Source organism: Monopterus albus, unplaced genomic scaffold (assembly GCF_001952655.1).
Source record: "Monopterus albus unplaced genomic scaffold, M_albus_1.0 scaffold493.1, whole genome shotgun sequence".
Classification (NCBI taxonomy): Eukaryota; Metazoa; Chordata; class Actinopteri; order Synbranchiformes; family Synbranchidae; genus Monopterus; species Monopterus albus.
This window is the reverse complement of record NW_018128373.1, coordinates 115,407-133,937: the sequence shown is the minus strand read 5'-3', so window position 1 is coordinate 133,937 and position 18,531 is coordinate 115,407. Positions and strand designations below refer to the sequence as shown.

The window sequence follows — 18,531 nt, the reverse complement described above, 5'->3', positions numbered from 1 at the left end:
AGGTACCAAATGCACTGCCCGCCACTGTTTAAGATTTGATCTTATTCCTTTTATTACAGGGATGGTGCAGCTTTAAATCCTTTTGGTTGCTAAGTAGCGAGTGCCCCTGTGCTCCCTTAATGGGCCTGATTGGTATTCTGCTCTGATGCCAAGTCTTATTTTTGTATGCAAGACAAAGTGTTTTGATGGAGGGTGTGTCCGAGTTTTCCATGTGTCCTTAAAGGCAGCGAGAATACGTACTTTCTGAAGAACTGCACACAAAAAAATCGTTTTTAAGCATTTGTAAAATGTGTTTTATGTGCAGTTTGTACAGCATGCATTTGTGAACAGCATGACACACACAAACAAATGGCTTTATAAGTGCAGATTGCGCAGCACGCATTTGTGATCCTCATGACACACACACAGAAATCGCTTGTTACAGACAGAACGTTAAACACGCATTTGTAACATTTTTGATAGTTATACGTGAAGATTGCGCAGCACGCATTTGTGATCCTCATGACACACACACACACAAATCGCTTGTTACAGACAAAACGTTAAACACGCATTTATAATATTTTTGATAGTATTTTATCTCCATAGCCATCTCCGGCGCCAACAGAGTGACGCAGCGATGTGGTTTTTATTCTCCTGAAAATATACATTTTAAAGGTCTGTACCTGCTGAGCAGCAAGGGCAGCCTGCTTCTCGTAGATATCCAGGTTTATCTGCATGTGTTCCAAGGCAGCGGAGCGGGTCAGGGGAAAGTCTGGATTCGGGTTCAGGATTACGTGGTGCTCGTACACGGCGGCAACGTACGATGGATCCGCAACAGGCTCTGTCTGACCAGCAGCGGACATGATAAACACACTGAAGACAATCAAAATCATTGTTCCTTCACCTACAGACATCACAGCTCAGTGTCTTGTGAAAAAAATCACTCTACCCTTGAGTGAGAGTTGAAATAAAAAAGGCTTCAGACATTTACTGTTGCAGCAACAGGAGCATAACAGACACGTCTCATCTTCTGTAGCACAAAAACAAACAAGAACAAATATAAGAAGCTGGCAGACAGGATATCCAAGAGAGACTGTAGTCACTGGGTGTCTGCTGATGCTATACTGCGTGATGGTTAAATAGGTTTCACTTTTATTTACAGGACATCAGCCGCTTCGTTCTGGACAGAAATCTAATTCTGCAATTTCAGCAGTCACGTGATGGTTAAATAGGTTTCACTTTTATTTACAGGACATCAGCCGCTTCGTTCTGGACAGAAATCTAATTCTGCAATTCAGCGGTTTCAGCAGTCACTCTGTTTCCTGAGAGACATTGTCAGACATTTCACAAACATCTAAGGTAATGCAAGTAATAGCACAAACATAAAAATTTCCATTACATCTCCCTGCTTTTGATTATTCATTAATCATTAGTGTAAAGTAAACACTACAAACATCAAATGTGTAAATTCACAGGATTAACTACACATCATCATAAAGTATGTTGTAGAAAAATGTGCAGAGCTGCATTTTGCTAGTGTTGGGTATTTTTAGTCAGACATTGGTTAGACACTTCATGTATTAGAAATGTTTAGTGTAGACAGAATGTTTATTATTATGAGGTGTTTAATCATAATCGTAATCACAATATTTTCTTATGCTTAGTGTCATGACATGTCACTAGATGTCCTGTCAGGTCAGCTGCAAAGTACACCACACAATCAACAGACAATCACACATTGATTTTCTTCATGCTTTGACTACTGCTATGGTCAGCTGCACAGCTGGTACCGGGAGATGTCACGGTTTGACGTCCCTGAGTAGTATGGGGTTAGCCCAAAGTGATATAATGTATAGGCCTGTTATGGTTCGGGGGCTTTGTCCATCTTCCGGCTGCCTCCATGTTGGAGGTGCAAAGACTCCTGAGCATGTAATATTAATTTAACCTGTGATCACTGAATAAATCAGCACTGTTTTGAAGTTACTCGGGCTGCTTCAAGGGTGAAAGGGATTTGCCCTCAACTGTGATCACATGACCCAGAAATGTTACTTTGGATACAAACTGCAACTTGGCCCCAGTTTCAGCAAGCAATAAATCATAATAATTAACAAAAAAAATATGTTCAAACAATTATAACTAGGGAGCAGTTGAGGCCTGTCACCTCTGGACCCCTTTCCTCAAGATGCAAAATTTCCAGAATCAGTGTTTTCTATCAAATCACTTCCTTTTGGATAAGGTCATTTTATACCATTAGCATACTGTTTTGATTTACAATCTTTTCTGTTTTTGCTAACATTTTTCAAATTCTAATTTTAATTTCATTTTACAGCTTTTAGTAATATTAGTTCCTATGAATTAAAAAAAAAAATGAATGAGTTACTGTGTAATTGTTTGAAACTATTCAAAATGATCAGGACCACAACTGTTTACTTGCAATACTTTAATCCTATCCTGCTAAGCCACACATGATAAAATGTATGTTAAAATGAAATGTTGTGGGAAGAGAACAGCTACAACTGCCCTAAGGTTGTTATCAAGCAAACAACAAAAACAGGACAACTTCCCGTTTCCTCTTGTCTCCTGGACTGATAGTTTTGCACCAGTCCTGTGAAATGCTTTTCTTTACAGAGCTAATTCCCATCACCATTAATCTACCAAGATCTAGTAAAGCCAAAATCAAGGTCAGAACTTTGGAAGTCCATTTTATGTTCCTGTTACAGTGTATTGCAGGGGAGACAAGGAAAAAAACATCCTTAGAAACATTCAAGCCTCCAGCAGGTGCATCATTTTGAGTCGAGTACCACTGCATCTTCTCCTCCACTGGGTGTCAGCAGACATCAACAGCAACACCTGTCCTTTCTGAGATGAAATCTAAACAAAACCTAACTGATTACACAGTAATATATTGCCATCACAGGATGGATCAAAAACAATATTTTCATCTCCTTTAAAATAATTCCACATCACTTGTTTTGTTTGCCAGTCAATGCAGTAGGCAGTGCTGTAAGGTTCAGGAATGTAATGTCCCCACTGTGCCAAGGGCCCGACAACAAACAGGGATGTGTAACACCACACTCGGACCACCAAGAGGCGGGGGCATGTGACGAGAAGAGCTTGTTCGTCTGGTCTGTTCTTTTCAGATGTCTAGACTTGGTGTCACAGCCTGTGGTCTGCTGGAGTATGAAGTCCCTTTAGTGACTTGCTGAAGATGACATGAAATGAACAGAACCAGAGGAAATGAGGGATCATGCTGAACATCAATGCTGTCACTTTCCACTTGATAATATCAGTGGCATGGTTGGCAATGTTGGTCTGCTGGTTGATCCACCACTTTTGTCTACTTCTGGATGTACTCCCATGAAATTTTATACAGACATTTTTCTCCCTCAGGCATTAGCAGAAACCAAAAACAGCTCACTTAATTCACTCACACACACACACACACACACACACACACACACACACACACACAAAAAAAAAATGAATGAGTTACTGTGTAATTGTTTGAAACTATTCAAAATGATCAGGACCACAACTGTTTACTTGCAATACTTTAATCCTATCCTGCTAAGCCACACATGATAAAATGTATGTTAAAATGAAATGTTGTGGGAAGAGAACAGCTACAACTGCCCTAAGGTTGTTATCAAGCAAACAACAAAAACAGGACAACTTCCCGTTTCCTCTTGTCTCCTGGACTGATAGTTTTGCACCAGTCCTGTGAAATGCTTTTCTTTACAGAGCTAATTCCCATCACCATTAATCTACCAAGATCTAGTAAAGCCAAAATCAAGGTCAGAACTTTGGAAGTCCATTTTATGTTCCTGTTACAGTGTATTGCAGGGGAGACAAGGAAAAAAACATCCTTAGAAACATTCAAGCCTCCAGCAGGTGCATCATTTTGAGTCGAGTACCACTGCATCTTCTCCTCCACTGGGTGTCAGCAGACATCAACAGCAACAACTGTCCTTTCTGAGATGAAATCTAAACAAAACCTAACTGATTACACAGTAATATATTGCCATCACAGGATGGATCAAAAACAATATTTTCATCTCCTTTAAAATAATTCCACATCACTTGTTTTGTTTGCCAGTCAATGCAGTAGGCAGTGCTGTAAGGTTCAGGAATGTAATGTCCCCACTGTGCCAAGGGCCCGACAACAAACAGGGATGTGTAACACCACACTCGGACCACCAAGAGGCGGGGGCATGTGACGAGAAGAGCTTGTTCGTCTGGTCTGTTCTTTTCAGATGTCTAGACTTGGTGTCACAGCCTGTGGTCTGCTGGAGTATGAAGTCCCTTTAGTGACTTGCTGAAGATGACATGAAATGAACAGAACCAGAGGAAATGAGGGATCATGCTGAACATCAATGCTGTCACTTTCCACTTGATAATATCAGTGGCATGGTTGGCAATGTTGGTCTGCTGGTTGATCCACCACTTTTGTCTACTTCTGGATGTACTCCCATGAAATTTTATACAGACATTTTTCTCCCTCAGGCATTAGCAGAAACCAAAAACAGCTCACTTAATTCACTCACACACACACACACACACACACACACACACACACACGTAAAACCCGCTGTCTCTTTTATAAATGTGTGCTGTCTTCTATGTTCTGTCCTCTGTCCTGTAAACATGCTATTCTGTAGCAATAAAAACAAAATAAAGAAAGAAAAAGATTTGAATACAGAAACAATTTTAGTAATGACAGTAGACTAACTACTGTTATTGTCCAAATACTCGAGCACTGCACTGTAGATACTGTATCAGGGAGCACATAAAAATGCTTTTGCACCAGTTAGAGGTCAACATGCACCCGACAGCCACTTTATTGTGGCAAATGTTCACACAATAGTACTGATGCAGTTTAAAGAACAAATACAGTAGCTACATACCCCATCCACAGGACCCACAAGCAGTCTGAAGACAGCATCCACACCAGGGGTCTATTAGTCTGTTACCTTTTTATTAGTGTTATACTGATCTGAGCACTGCTGCCCACAAGGAGAGTTGGATTAGCATGATGCAAAAAAACAACCCTAAAGTCATTTTCAGTCACGTAAAATGATCATGACATTCTGACTGTTTTTTTTAGGTTAAAGAAAAATATGAAAATAGAATTAACAGTACATTTAGGCACACTTAACACATACTGCACACAAAAAAAAAATGAATGAGTTACTGTGTAATTGTTTGAAACTATTCAAAATGATCAGGACCACAACTGTTTACTTGCAATACTTTAATCCTATCCTGCTAAGCCACACATGATAAAATGTATGTTAAAATGAAATGTTGTGGACAGAGATGCACAGTTTTCATGATCTTACCAGATTCATATATACTGGGGTAAAAAAAAAAGAAAAAAAAAATAAGACAAGCCTTCCTGTATGGAGAGGTGTGCAGAAAGTTAAAGGTGTCATCTCCTCCTCCACCATGGGGACAAAATATTCACCTCCAGTAAGAGAGGCTCCAGTTCATGTCCTCCCACTCAGCCAAGCAGTGTCCACCAGGGTTGCTCAGTGCAAGCAAATCACAGCAGACAAGGGAGTTCCATCCACTGACAGCAGCAGAATTGGGCCAGCCAATGGGAGAGGCCCTCCCATAGTTGCTACTAAGTGCTCATTAGCAGTGATTCCATTGGTCACTGGACACAGCTGTACTGGACATGAGGGGATGGGGGGGGGGCTCCTGCTGCAAGTTCATAACAACAAGGATCTGTTCATACTCAACAGGACAGGTCTGAATGCATAAAATGCCACTCTGTTAAAACGAAGGAGTTGTTCGAGGCCACTTCTGAATGACCTATAGCCCAATGAACTTGTCATGGTCGTTGTCAGGTGGCGACAGAAAACGCCAGCCGATCGACACTCAGAACACCGATTCTCTATGTGTGGGCATGGAACAGGTGGGAAAAACATCTACTCACATTACCCAAAACAAAACAAAAAAGTCAGACTTATAAAACAAGTCTGTAAAATAAACGATGTTACAACAATGGAATGATAAGTTGTTGGGATAAGAAGAGATATCTGGGGATTCATGTTTTCCACTGGTAAAACAATGATTCTTTTTTTTTTGAATGATTCAAAATGCACATGCATTAATAAATAAATATTGCACAAAATCAGAGACATCGTCTGAATGAAAGTGATTTGGGATATACCTCTCTATCTTGATTTCCTTGCAACGTTCAGTCGTGTGAAGGAAAGTGACGTCTAGTGTGTGGCTCTTGGTCAGAACATACTGTATGTAGTTTTAAGGCTGGTTCACTAGCTCATACTGGCACAGTTTCTGACTGAAGAGGGCTGCATCTGCATGCTAAAGACAAGCATACACACAGACCCATTCACACAAAATTCTACACAAACGTGAGAGTACATTCACTGATAGAAGGCGTGGACAGCCAGAGCGGAGCCTCCCACAACTGTGACAAACAGTGAAGGTCAACACTGTATCCCAACATCAAACCAGGACGCACACAGCTATGAACAGTCTGAGATTTGGTCGTCACAGGTTATGACAGTAGCATTAAAGGGGATATAGCCTATTCTCGTGCATGGTACAGGTGATGTAACACTTTGGAAAGAAAAAGAGATCACATTTCAAGAGAAGCACTGAAAGAAAAATGCTGATGATAAAAATAAAACATTCTTTTCGACCCATATTTGTTCAGTCACATTTTAAAAACAGCGCCTCTTTGACCCAGTGCTACTGACATATTTGGTTGCTTTGAAAACACAATATTGTTGCATCTTTACAAGTGTGCAGCTTTCACATGTCTACAGCATGAGGGTGAGTTTGCCTACAGCTGAAGGGCCAGATTAGAGATGGCAGACTGGCCAAAAGACAGAAGCAGGAAGGTAAGGCAAAGTGTCTATGCTATGTTCTCCTGCAGTTTAAAAACAATACAGTATCTGTGGTCTGCTCTCTGGACCAGGAGAAAGAAGGACCGACTAGTCCAGGATAAAGCTAAACACAACTAAAACGTCTAAAAAAAAAAAAAAAAGAAGGGGAAGTGATACAATGTAAACGACTGCCATGTTCAGTCTTTGTGCAAATGACAGGATTTGTATTTGGGCTTGTGTGTGGTGTTCGTTCTTCAGTTCTGTCTTGACAGAAACATTCAACTGGAGTGTTTTCACCGATTGAAAAATCACACACAGCGCTCATGTCAAGGCTCCCCCCACCCATTAGCTCTCAAGTCTGTGTGTGTCTAGTTGGCCCGTGTCCTGTTGCCTCTGTCCTCTCCTGTCACCTCTTAAGAGAGGACGATTTGAGTTTCTGGCTGTATTTGTAGATGCGTGGCGAGTGGGAGTGCAGCTTGACAAAGAGCTCAGGGAATTTGTACTGGGGGAACATTGTCTCCAGGAAGCCCTCCAGGAAAACATAGACTAGCCGACGGTTCATGGGTTGGTACTGAAACATCTCGAAGACCCGCAGGATGCCCTTTCTGGTGGTCTCTGCTCCAATGATGTGCTTCAGCTCATCTGAGGCAAGAGGTGAAATATAATCAAGAAGACAGTGATATGCACAAAATCTTTTTTGCAGGGGCAAAAATAAAAAAGCTTTTTCATATGGGTTCATTTATGCACCAAGCTATCAACACAGTAGTAGGGCACCTATAGAGCTCAACTGTCCCCTTTGTTGTCGCATTAGGATAAATATCAATTAATTCTAACATATTTATAAGATATTATCTATGTAATGTCAACTAACTAGCTTCCTTGGTTAACGTTATGCAGCTAGATTTGTACGTGTTCGCTACATTAGCAACTTTTTCACATGTAAATCAGGCTGAATTCTGTTATGTCTATTGTTACCAGTCACCCCACCAACAAAGAGTTACAGCCAACTTCATGTAATCTTTGTGGAGGCTAACCGTATCGACAGCTGTAACTACCATCAGTTGACAGTACAGAGAATTTCCAGTCAGCTGTTTGATTAGCTTGGCAACGCTGACAATCACACAACAGCTCATCTAAACACTGACTGTAGATTGACAGGTCATTCCTGTCAGACTGTCTCCAGTACTTCCATAAAAAGTTTGGGAAAGTGGGTAAGAAGTCAGTCAGTCAGTCAGTCCTCATCCTTCAGCTCCTCTTTCCTGTAAAACTGAAAAATGCTGCTTGAAATCACTTCAAGGATGAGGAGTAAGTGTACGGGGCTGTCCCAAATGACAGTGGGTGATACCGAGAGGAAGTGCGTGCATGTGCATGTGTTTTCACCTGGCATAATGCCTAGCAGGCTGGTCTTGGCAGCTACTTGTGTCCTCATGCGGATGCTCTTGTCCCGAAGGGGCGGCGTCTCAGCCAGAATACCGTTGGGCCAGTACGAATCCCTGTGTGTGGACAAGCACCTCAGGGTTACTCACAACTCCTCTGACCAATCAGAGGTCCTTTGGGGAGGTGGGGTTTACCTGAACTTCTTGACGTAGTCTGCCACCTGCTCTGGTGAGGTCAAGTAGTCCACGTGATCCACAATTTTTCTACAGAGACAAGGGAAAGGTTTTTCTGGTTGTGCTCTAACTGAAGCCAATCATTGAATTCATTCAGATCTTCTGATGCTCTCAACACATGTACACTTGTGTTCAGTTTAAGTTAAAAATCTGCTCTGCAGGCTTTAATCCTATTTTGCTGATTATTCCGGTGAAACTAGTTCAGAAGTAAAGATACAGGATGCCCATTTTAGGTCATAAGATGTTTATATGAAATACTGTTTTGGTTGTAAACTGTATTTCTGTCTCTATGTCCTTTGTGCATCTCTGACCTGTTGATAGTGTCTCCATATGTGGCCCTGATGAGTTGCTGCAGCAGGTTCTTAATGTTCCTGCGCAGCCACTGGTTCTTCTCCTTAAGGTCAAACACCTCATCCATCAGCAGCAGCATCACCCTCAGTGGGATGTTATCATCCACCTGGACACACAAGACACACAGTTACCATTTTACCAAAAACAAATTAAAAGATACAACCCGCAACCAAACTTCCTAGTGACTCACATTGTCATCAAGCTGGGCGGAGACTCGGCAGTGTTCAGGGTCAATGTCAGACTTGGGGAGGAGTGGAGGCACCTAGGACAGCAGCAGAAAAACACTGGAAAGTCAGAAGTCTGATAAAATAACACATTAGTGCAGTGAGCAAATGTAGAAGGCTGTGGTTGAAGACATTAATTCAGATGCAGGATACTGGCAGTATTTGATTGCGTTACCTTCAATATGGACTGTTTGATGTCCTGGCCCAGTCTTTCCGACATGCGCCCCATGTTGTCAGAGACCTTGGTCATCCCTTCAGCCAGACTGTCTGGCAGGGCTTTCACTGCGTTGGACACGTTCCTCATGGAACTTCTCAGAGGATTTACAAATGTGTCTATCTGAAGGGGGAATGAAACCAAAGGAGAAAATATAATTTATAAAACCAGTTACAGTGCTCAGTTCTGAGTCAAAATACAGTCATGCCTGAAACAAATTAAGTGCTGAATTCAATGTTAAAGCTGAGATGTGCAACTTTTAACTACACTCCTCAAACTACAGATGATGGTGGCACTGAAATGTGGTTATGCAGCCAAATCACACAGAGAAACATCACTTCATCTGGAAGTCAACAAACAAAGTAAAATGGTAAAAATTCTCAATAGCATAGAAGGGAGGGCATCTCCAATAAAGCATTAGTTCTAATACTTTATTACACCCCAAAATAAAGATGCAACAACCAAAAAAAAACTTAGTTTAATTTATTTATTGAAGATCTCTACAGGACTACACTGATTAGTGTAAGCAAAAGGAATTTTCCTGAAGTATGGGAGCTCTGTGGCACCCAGTTATAATAAAAGTGTTAAAGGTGTACAATAGGTACAGAATCCTAAACCTAACTGGCCATTAAATATGTGCCAGCAATAGAGGTCTCCACTTAAACATTACCGGTACACAGCATTTTGCAGTTACATGGTAGTAAAGTAATGGCAATGAAATGCTCCATTGTGTTTAAAAACAAGTGACCTTTCGTGCAAACTCTCCCTTGCCCTTGTTGTAGGCCTTGTTTTCGAGGAAATCATAGATATAAGGAATCAGAGTAGGGCAGGCCGTCACCATCTCTGGGGTCAGCAGCAACTGGAACACAGTCACACAAACAACTTATTGATAAACACTCTACAATAAAACAGACATAAATGTGACTGGTCAACACAAATATAAAACTGTTACCTGTAAGTAAGCATTGAGGTCTTTTTTTCTCTTCTCCAAGAAGTCTCTGTCCATATTATTGAAGGTCTTTTTTCCTGGCAGCTTGAGGATTGATGCCAGGTTCTCAAACTAAAACAGAATATGCACAACACTCAAAAGAAGACAAACAAGTGTAGGTGTTGTTGCTTCATGTTTCAACACTAATGTTCACTTTTTTCTAGGGCAGAAAAATTGGGGACTTCTGTTAACTGGTATACAAACATCCTCTCTCACATACACACCTGCTCAGTGACTCTCATATGGAAGTCGTGGAAGTCCGAATAGCGGCGGTAGGTTTTCCAGCAATCCTCGCTGCCGTCCTGGTTGCGTCTGAACACAGTGATGGCATACAGCGCGTAGGTCTTGCCGTGGTCATTGCAAACACCTGCAGCACCCCACAATTCAGGGAAACAAGCATCAGCTACGCCGTCCGGCAACACATCCAAAGGGGGGAAATGGAGGAGGAGGGAGGTGGACAACAGGAGAAAGAAGAAGGGAAAAGAAAGTATATGCATGTACAGAGCATAGGGGAGGAAGAGGAAGCAACAGAATGATGAGCAGACGGTGTGGAAATGTGATAGGAGGGAGGTAAATGTGACAGAATGACAGCAAAAGCATGGGAGGGAGGAGGAAGGAAAAATGAAGAACAGAAAAACAATGGAGGTTATGGAATGAAGGAAAAAGAATATGAAAGTAACAGCAGGCACATGCAGAAGAATGACGCTAGGAGGTGAAAAGTTGAAAGAAGGGAGGGTGTACTCCAAAGAAGTAGGGGCTACTCCATATAAAGGACAAATTCATTTACTCTTCAACATGAGCTGTAAATCCCACACCTAGTCAGTGGAAATGTTTGTAATCCAAACAGTTGTCTGAATCTTTCCTTAAATTTTAAACCCTTAACCAAAGACTAACACTTGTGAAAATATAACAATCATCACACAATAATGGTACCAATAATGTTCACAAGACGTGTACTTGGACTGTGTGTACCTGTGTCAGAGATGAAGGCATGTAGGTGCATAGGTTCATCGTGGCACGAGCTGGATAGGTCATCCAAAGACTGAAATCACAAGGAACGAGTCATCATAAGCTAAACAATAAGAACATGAACAGCAAACACAGCGCCAGATGTGTCTCCACACTGACATCGTTCTAGGGCCTGCAAGAGGAACTGAAGGAGACTTACTAGGTTTAGGCTTCCTGTAGGAGAGCCATTAAATGATTCTACGTCACCATCCTCAGATCCCCGGTAGCTCGGCTCTTTCAACATGTCCAGCTCTGCTAACATGCGAACATAGAGAGGACTCTGCTTGAAAGAGGGGTAGTAGCGCTCATCCCGTAGCATCATGTTGTACACCTGTGGAACAGAACATTCAAAAAAGAACAAGGAAATACACCATAAAATGGGTGCAAAAACAAAGCTAGGTATTAAAGTGAAATAAAATTTCTCAAAGTATCAGCATAGTTCATAATATAGGTTCCATACTTTTCTCTGCACTTCATCAAATATCTCTGGTGTGGGATCATCTTTCTGCAGCTTCTCCCCCAGTTTTGTTACTGATGCCTCGTCCACCTGTACACTGGGAGACGCCTGTTGCGGATGAAAAGAGAGCAGACAGACACTGGTAAATACTTTCTCAATATATTAGATGACACAGGCTTTATAAAAAAGTCAGTCCTTTAAAGGAACTTTATTTGTATGTATTTTACCAAGAAATTAGAGGACACCTGTACAACTGGATCTTCTGAAAGACCACAACATTTCATTTAGTGTAAATCTCCGTTATGGCTGAAATGACCCCTGACTTGATGACACCCCACGTGGTCTAAACACAGCTCCTACCTTGTCAGAGAGGTACTGTTCGTAGATCCCCAGGGCAGCGGCCTTCAGCAGGCCTTTGGTGGTGCTGGGCTGCTTCTTACCGTCTTTCTGCCAGCCCTGCATGGCCTTCAGCTGCTGCTGTGCAGTCACCCTGTAGCCCTCCACGGTGAGCCAGAAAAACAGCTCTGCCTGAGCCCCGGCTGCCAGCATGAAGTCTGGATCGGCAGATACACAACAGTTGGAACAAGTCATGTGTGTATATTGTTGCCATTTCTGGTTAAACAAATATATGACACAAACATCGCTTGAATGGCGAAATGTAATTTTTTTTTTTTTTTTACTGTGTGCAGTTTTCAACTTTGGAATTTTGGTGATCTAAATTCATTTTAATAGAAAATAGATCTTTGAAATTTTTCTGCAGCATAAATGCTACAATAACAGCACCACAGCGTTTTGGCTGTTGGCTGGTGCTTATTTTTCACACCAGATCTGAAGCAACCTGGTTGGACTCTTAGTGTGTGCACACACACCATCCATTGTAATCTGATCTATAGACTGGAGAGACCTTTTAAAATCTCTAAAATGCCTAACAAGACAGGATGAAGTTATAATTTGCTGTTACGGATTATAATGATAATTAACGATGATGAAATGTTCAGGATTAAAGCCGTGGGATGCTACGGTGATGGTTGACACCCATGGTATATGTTATGATGTGATTCCAATATTACCCATGAAGAACTGCAGCGCTATGTTGTGCACAAGGATGTGATCCAGTGGGATAACACACAGCTTGCCCAAGTTAGCTGCCAGCTTTAAGGCATCCACCTCCTACACAACACAAGAACTGGATAAGAAACGGCTGGTACACAGAGCAGAAATGATAAAACTGTTTTCTCAGCCTTGCTTACTCTGACAGATAAAACTTTACTAATAAACTGACACTGAGGAAACACAGCTGATACTTGTGCATACAAAGTTTGACTCTACACTAACAAATATAAACCAGCAACTATCAAAACTGATTGGACCAAATTCCTTTCAGTAATGTACTGTATGTTTTCATTGGATCCTTTAAGCACTTTAAGTCTGCACTGCAGTTTCTCACCTTGCCAGACTGTAGCCTCTGGATCCTGGTCTCACACACCTTCTTCACAAACATAAGACTGTTAATCTGGTTCTTGATCACATTGATGTCTAAAGGACAAATGACATTAGGATCAGAGAGGAATGCCCTGCATCACTTCAGCCAAACTTTACACATCCTTTGTGCCTCCCTAATCAAGTGGCTAATTAGTTTTGTGTGTCTTTCAGTGAGGGAAATAAATAAATGAGTTCCCACCATCTCCGGCAGTGTCGAGGGAGCGGAGGTACTGCAGCTCCTCCAGCACCTTGTCTTTGACGGCCTCCAGCTCAGTAGGCTTGTCCGTCAACTTCAGGATGTTCATGAAGGCTTCATAGTTACAGCTGGAGTCCCTAATCTACATACACACATCCCGATTTATAGTCAACAACACATACCAGTGCAAATGCTGCTTCTGTCCTATTTCATTTGCTTTCTGGATTGTTTCTTCAATGGCTTTAGAATTATTTACACAAAAAAAGAGCCAACAGATAGAAGGTATAGATAGATGTGGGTGTCAAATCTCACCATCCAGATAACAAACTGGTTGATATAGTCTGGGTCGCTCAGCTGGTTGATCAGAGGAAGCAGCACACCGCGTGCCAGCACCTCCTAAAAAATACATCACAATGCAGCTCAAGGCACACTCATGATTCACACTGTGGTATAGCAATGCAGACAACTGAGAAGCCTGCTGTTAAAAATGATACTCTAGCAGAGGCCTAACTGGCAGCATCTGGCCGGTGGCTTAACCATGAAACAGGTTGTATGACATACTACATGACAGAAAATTGGACTGATATTTACATCTTGGTGAGTGCAGGTAGGTTGGAGTGGGTGGAGAAAGGTGTCAGGAGTGTTGTGTGACAGAAGAGTGGCAGCAAGAATCAAAGGAAAGGTGTACAAGACAGTAGTGAGACCAGCTATGCTGTATGGGTTAGAGACTGTAGCAGTGAGGAAAAGACAAGAGGCAGAGATGGAGGTAGCAGAGATGAGGATGTTGAGATTCTCTTTAGGAGGGACCAGGATGGACAGGATTAGGAATGAGCACATCAGAAGGACAGCTCAGGTCGGCTGTTTTGGGGACAAGGTCAGAGAGGCCAGATTGAGATGGTTTGGACATGTGCAGAGGAGGCACAGTGGTTATACTGGTAGAAGGATGTTGGAGATGGAGCTGCCAGGCAAGAGGTCAAGAGGAAGGCCAAAGAGGAGATATATGGATGTGCTAAAAGAGGACATGAAGCTAATTGGGGTGAGAGTAGAGGATGCTGAGGATAGAGTTAGGTGGAAACAGATGATTCGCTGTGGCGACCCCTAACGGGAACAGCCGAAAGAAGAAGAAGAATTACATCTTGGATCAAAGAAATTGCATGTGTTGTGACTGTCCAAGTGAGAGTGAGATTTTGTGTTTATCTCACAAACACTCACCCTTAGGAAGTATCGCATGTTTTTGTTGTGGAAATCTCCAGAAGGTAGCAATAGATACAGAAGCAGCTCGCACAAGTCCCGAAGAAAACCTGGACACGCACACAAACACGGCTTATGATTTGTTTTTACTCACAATAACATCAAACACCACAATACATTCATGGGTAGAGTACAACAACGGAGATTTCAAATGCATGTTTACCTTCTTCGTCTTTGCGTGAAGTGCACACCACGTCTCGACAAATCTTCCTTTCCATCTCCACCTCGGCCTCAAAGAACGAGTCTATCATCTCCTCTGTTATGTCCCCTTTTCAAATACAACTCGTCATTAACGCTGCTAAACTCTACAAAAATATTTTTTTCTGTGCCACAATTTCAACGGAAATTCATAGTACTGCGTAATCAAAAGACCACCAAACTCAGAATTACATAATCACAATTATTGCTTAAGGCAAAGTGAATAGAAAAGACTAATGACTACTGTAATAGAGAAAGCAAGGGTGTATGAATGTGTATGCATACCCTGCTTGTCCTCTCTGTCGGTGAGACGATCCTGGGCTTTTCTAAAAACACGTAAATGGGTGGCAAAGTCGTCCACCAGGCGAGTGGTAAAGTAAGGCTGCCAGTCCACGTCTTTGGACCTTGGCACACAAACCGACAAAAAAGCTGACATGTAAAAAAAAAAAAAAAATGTATACGGAAATACAGAACACATTTGTCTTGTAGAAAACTAAATATCAAGGCAGGAAATCATTGCTGTATATAATTCAAAGTGTGTATTAGTCTTGTACCGTGTGGAGAACTGGACCAGGGCATTCTGCAGTGTCTGTCTGATCTCCAATAAAAAGGACTCATCGTCGCTCAGAGTGTAGTACCAATATTGGATGTAGTCTCTCAGAGCAAACTGGATCACCTACAAAGAAACATGGAGGAAGAAGGGAGAGAATGAGAATGAAAAGCAAAGAGAAATTTAAAAAAAGACAACCCTAATGAACTGGAGTGAGGCAGATGTAAAGCAGAGATGTGAACATGTGACTCAATCAACTGTCTCTACATGCAGAGAGAATATTTTGTCAATAAAGCTTTTATCTGAGTAGATGAGAAACAAAAGGTGAACAGGCTGAACAGGACCACCTCTTTCTTTTGAAGAGAACAATGTAGGTCTGCATGAGGTCACATTCAGCTGTGTGAGAAGTCACAGTTCACGTGCTGCTGAAATGATTAGTAAGCACTCCCAGGGAGAAAGGGAGAACAGAGACACCAGTCAGTCACTGTCACCTGACCATCACAAACTGTTGTGTCTGCATTTCCCTCCGCCGGCCATGCCGCTTTACTGGAGCAACATGCTAAAAGCTACTCTAACTGTTGTAACCACAGGACAGACAGCAAAGACAACCTGTGACCACCAGACAAAGCCACAAAGCTCAGTGCTGACAGGCAACCTTACCATCATTTACAGGATGTATTTGCAAATATGTAAAGCTGACTCAATGACATGTAGCAGTGAATGATAATATACTAGTCTTTTTTTCTGCACATGATGGTCCAGCACTGACACACTTTAACAGTACAGAAACTTTCAGTTCCACTTTCAGTCAGGACAAGTTTATTTTTTCTGGACATGTCTGATAAGATTTCAGAAGGGCACATAAGTACAGCATTATCTGCACACACGACTGAACTAATCTAATATTCTTTTGTAAATAAAAATAAAAAAACTGATTTGAACCCCTTTACACAAGTCATTGTGTGGTGAGTACAAAAATAAGAAGCTGGCTCAATGCAAAATAATAATGTGTGAAGATGATGTGCCAGTGAACTGACAAATATTGGAGCAGATGTTGAGATTAATTCTCTACAGAGTCAAGAACAAAAAGGCCTGAGTAAATATAAAAGCAAATGACATCTTGCACCAGACTAAGCTAATGATACACAAACTTCCTGTGACAAAGAGGCATTGAGGCTTTACAAGGTAATGCAGGGTTTGACAGGGATAGTTTCTTTATAGCTTGAGGCCATTAAGTTGCTGTCTTTGCCAAATGATGGGCCAGACAGAGACTAAAGAGGGTTAGAGTCCAAGAAGACTGGAGTGTTAGGAGTTGTCATCCATTCGTAGTCCTGTTATCTTTTCTTAGCTTCTCTCCTTAGCAGTGGCCCCATTATCATCTCTGCACTGCTCTTAATGCACAATCAGATCACTTCCTAGATGAAGTGCACAATTCAAGGCACTGGGAAAGGCTTTCTTTTACTGTCAATCTTGTACACTTCATAACATTTGTTCTTCAGTTCATTCTTAATACAGTAAACTCAAATTACCAACATTCAGTTTGAGGCATGAAAAACTGCAAGGAATGTATGAAAATCATTTATTCCTCCTCCTATTTCATGTTATGAAACTTTATAATTCTGTCTACCCACTTTGACAGTTAAAGGTGCATGACAGCATGAAGCCTTGACGTAGGTGTCAAATGCACAGAGAGTCATGATGCATGACACATGCACACACCTGTTGTAGTGGTTCATCTATGAAACTGGAGCCAGTCAGTCTCCTGTCAATCTTCACTGGTTTAATCTCCAGCTTCATCTCATCCAAAGTCTGAAAGGGAAATGCAGTGAAACATGAGCAATCACATCAGTGAAGCATGGCCTGCATGCTAACTGGCAGTTTGTCTTCATAAACAAAAGGACATCTATTAACAACTAATTTGTTTGTGTAGGCGAGGTCAAAGTGTGTGTGAAAGTGTAGTTTACCTTTAGTATACCAATTTGTGTGGGTGGCAAATAAGAGTGCTCGCACTTTTCCAGGTGTTTCTCGGAGTTGATCTTTCCATAGAGCAGAGTAACCGCAAAGCCTCTGGAAAACAGAAGTGAGAATGAGAGAACAGGCTCCTGTGCTGTGTTGCTGTTAAGGTGAAAGAGCAGGCCTAAAAACAGCCATGATTTGTGGTTAAAAAGGTGATTACGCTCACCCTCCAATGAAGCAGAAGATATAAAAGGCCAGGTAGCATATGGCAAAGGGTCCAAAGGTGACGAGGAACAGCACAACTCCAAGACCCCCCCATCCCCAGATGGACAGACTGGCCTGAGACACAAACATAAAATACAGGTTTAAGTTATCATGCACTACCGTTTACACTGTATTCACCATGGCCTGGCTGCCTTCTTTGCCAATATGTGTCCATGTGAATTAGTAGGAAGTCAGTTCCGCAGAGAAAAGCTTCATCTTTAATCAAGGCAAGGCAAGTTTATTTGCATGGCACATTTTCATACACAACAGCAATTCAAAGTGCTTAACACAACTTCAGGATAAGACATTAAACATAGATGGATAAAACATTAAAATGCATACAAAATGCACAAAGAAAGATAAAAACATTTAAATGCATATATAGATAAAACAGATTGCAAATTTGTACATTACAGGCTACATTTTATTTTAATTTATTTGCCTAATTTAAGAGAGGCGGTCACTCTGAGATTCCGTATACATATAAGATTCCATGCTGGTCAAATTTACATGTATGATGGTCCATGTCACACACACAGTGGCACAGACTTATAACAGACTACATAAGACAATTAGACAATTGTACTGAATGATGACATCATCCACAAAGCTAAAAAAAAAACACTTTTCTAAACATTGGCCAGGAAAAGATTATTTCTAAAGATACTCAGCGTGGTGTGGTGTGTCATTACAGTATCAGACAAAAACTGAGTATGTCACATCCTATGGTTTTCCTGTTATTGTCAGTGCAGGAAACCAAGCTCTCATTCCAGCTAGCAACTTCTTAAGTTTCCACATAAGTTCCTCTAACAGCTCTATTTTTTTTTTGTTTGGTCACATATTATACCAGTGCTACAGATGCAATTATAAAACAACACAAAACATAACGGATAACTTGAGCAGCCAATACATGCATCTAGGAAGACCACAGCTACTGTCATTG

General features: G+C 41.5%; 1 protein-coding gene across 3 annotated transcripts in view; it reads right to left on the bottom strand.

Moving 5' to 3' along the window:
• Nucleotides 1-5,314: 5,314 nt before the first annotated feature.
• snx13 (sorting nexin 13) overlaps nt 5,315-18,531 on the bottom strand; it is a 22,260-nt gene continuing 9,043 nt past the window's right edge. For all 3 annotated transcript variants that reach the window (XM_020587995.1, XM_020587994.1, XM_020587993.1), the window contains 24 exons: nt 17,551-17,663; nt 17,333-17,435; nt 17,088-17,177; nt 15,373-15,494; nt 15,104-15,222; nt 14,784-14,888; nt 14,582-14,670; nt 13,682-13,765; nt 13,373-13,511; nt 13,139-13,227; nt 12,762-12,861; nt 12,052-12,245; nt 11,695-11,799; nt 11,395-11,565; nt 11,199-11,268; nt 10,451-10,593; nt 10,191-10,298; nt 9,987-10,097; nt 9,200-9,361; nt 8,991-9,062; nt 8,761-8,906; nt 8,411-8,479; nt 8,220-8,332; nt 5,315-7,481 (listed from right to left, as the gene is read on the bottom strand). In XM_020587995.1, coding sequence (XP_020443651.1) covers nt 7,246-7,481; nt 8,220-8,332; nt 8,411-8,479; nt 8,761-8,906; nt 8,991-9,062; nt 9,200-9,361; nt 9,987-10,097; nt 10,191-10,298; nt 10,451-10,593; nt 11,199-11,268; nt 11,395-11,565; nt 11,695-11,799; nt 12,052-12,245; nt 12,762-12,861; nt 13,139-13,227; nt 13,373-13,511; nt 13,682-13,765; nt 14,582-14,670; nt 14,784-14,888; nt 15,104-15,222; nt 15,373-15,494; nt 17,088-17,177; nt 17,333-17,435; nt 17,551-17,663 — 2,853 coding nt within the window. In that variant the 3' untranslated portion in view covers nt 5,315-7,245. The remainder of the gene's footprint in view (nt 7,482-8,219; nt 8,333-8,410; nt 8,480-8,760; nt 8,907-8,990; nt 9,063-9,199; nt 9,362-9,986; nt 10,098-10,190; nt 10,299-10,450; nt 10,594-11,198; nt 11,269-11,394; nt 11,566-11,694; nt 11,800-12,051; nt 12,246-12,761; nt 12,862-13,138; nt 13,228-13,372; nt 13,512-13,681; nt 13,766-14,581; nt 14,671-14,783; nt 14,889-15,103; nt 15,223-15,372; nt 15,495-17,087; nt 17,178-17,332; nt 17,436-17,550; nt 17,664-18,531) is intronic.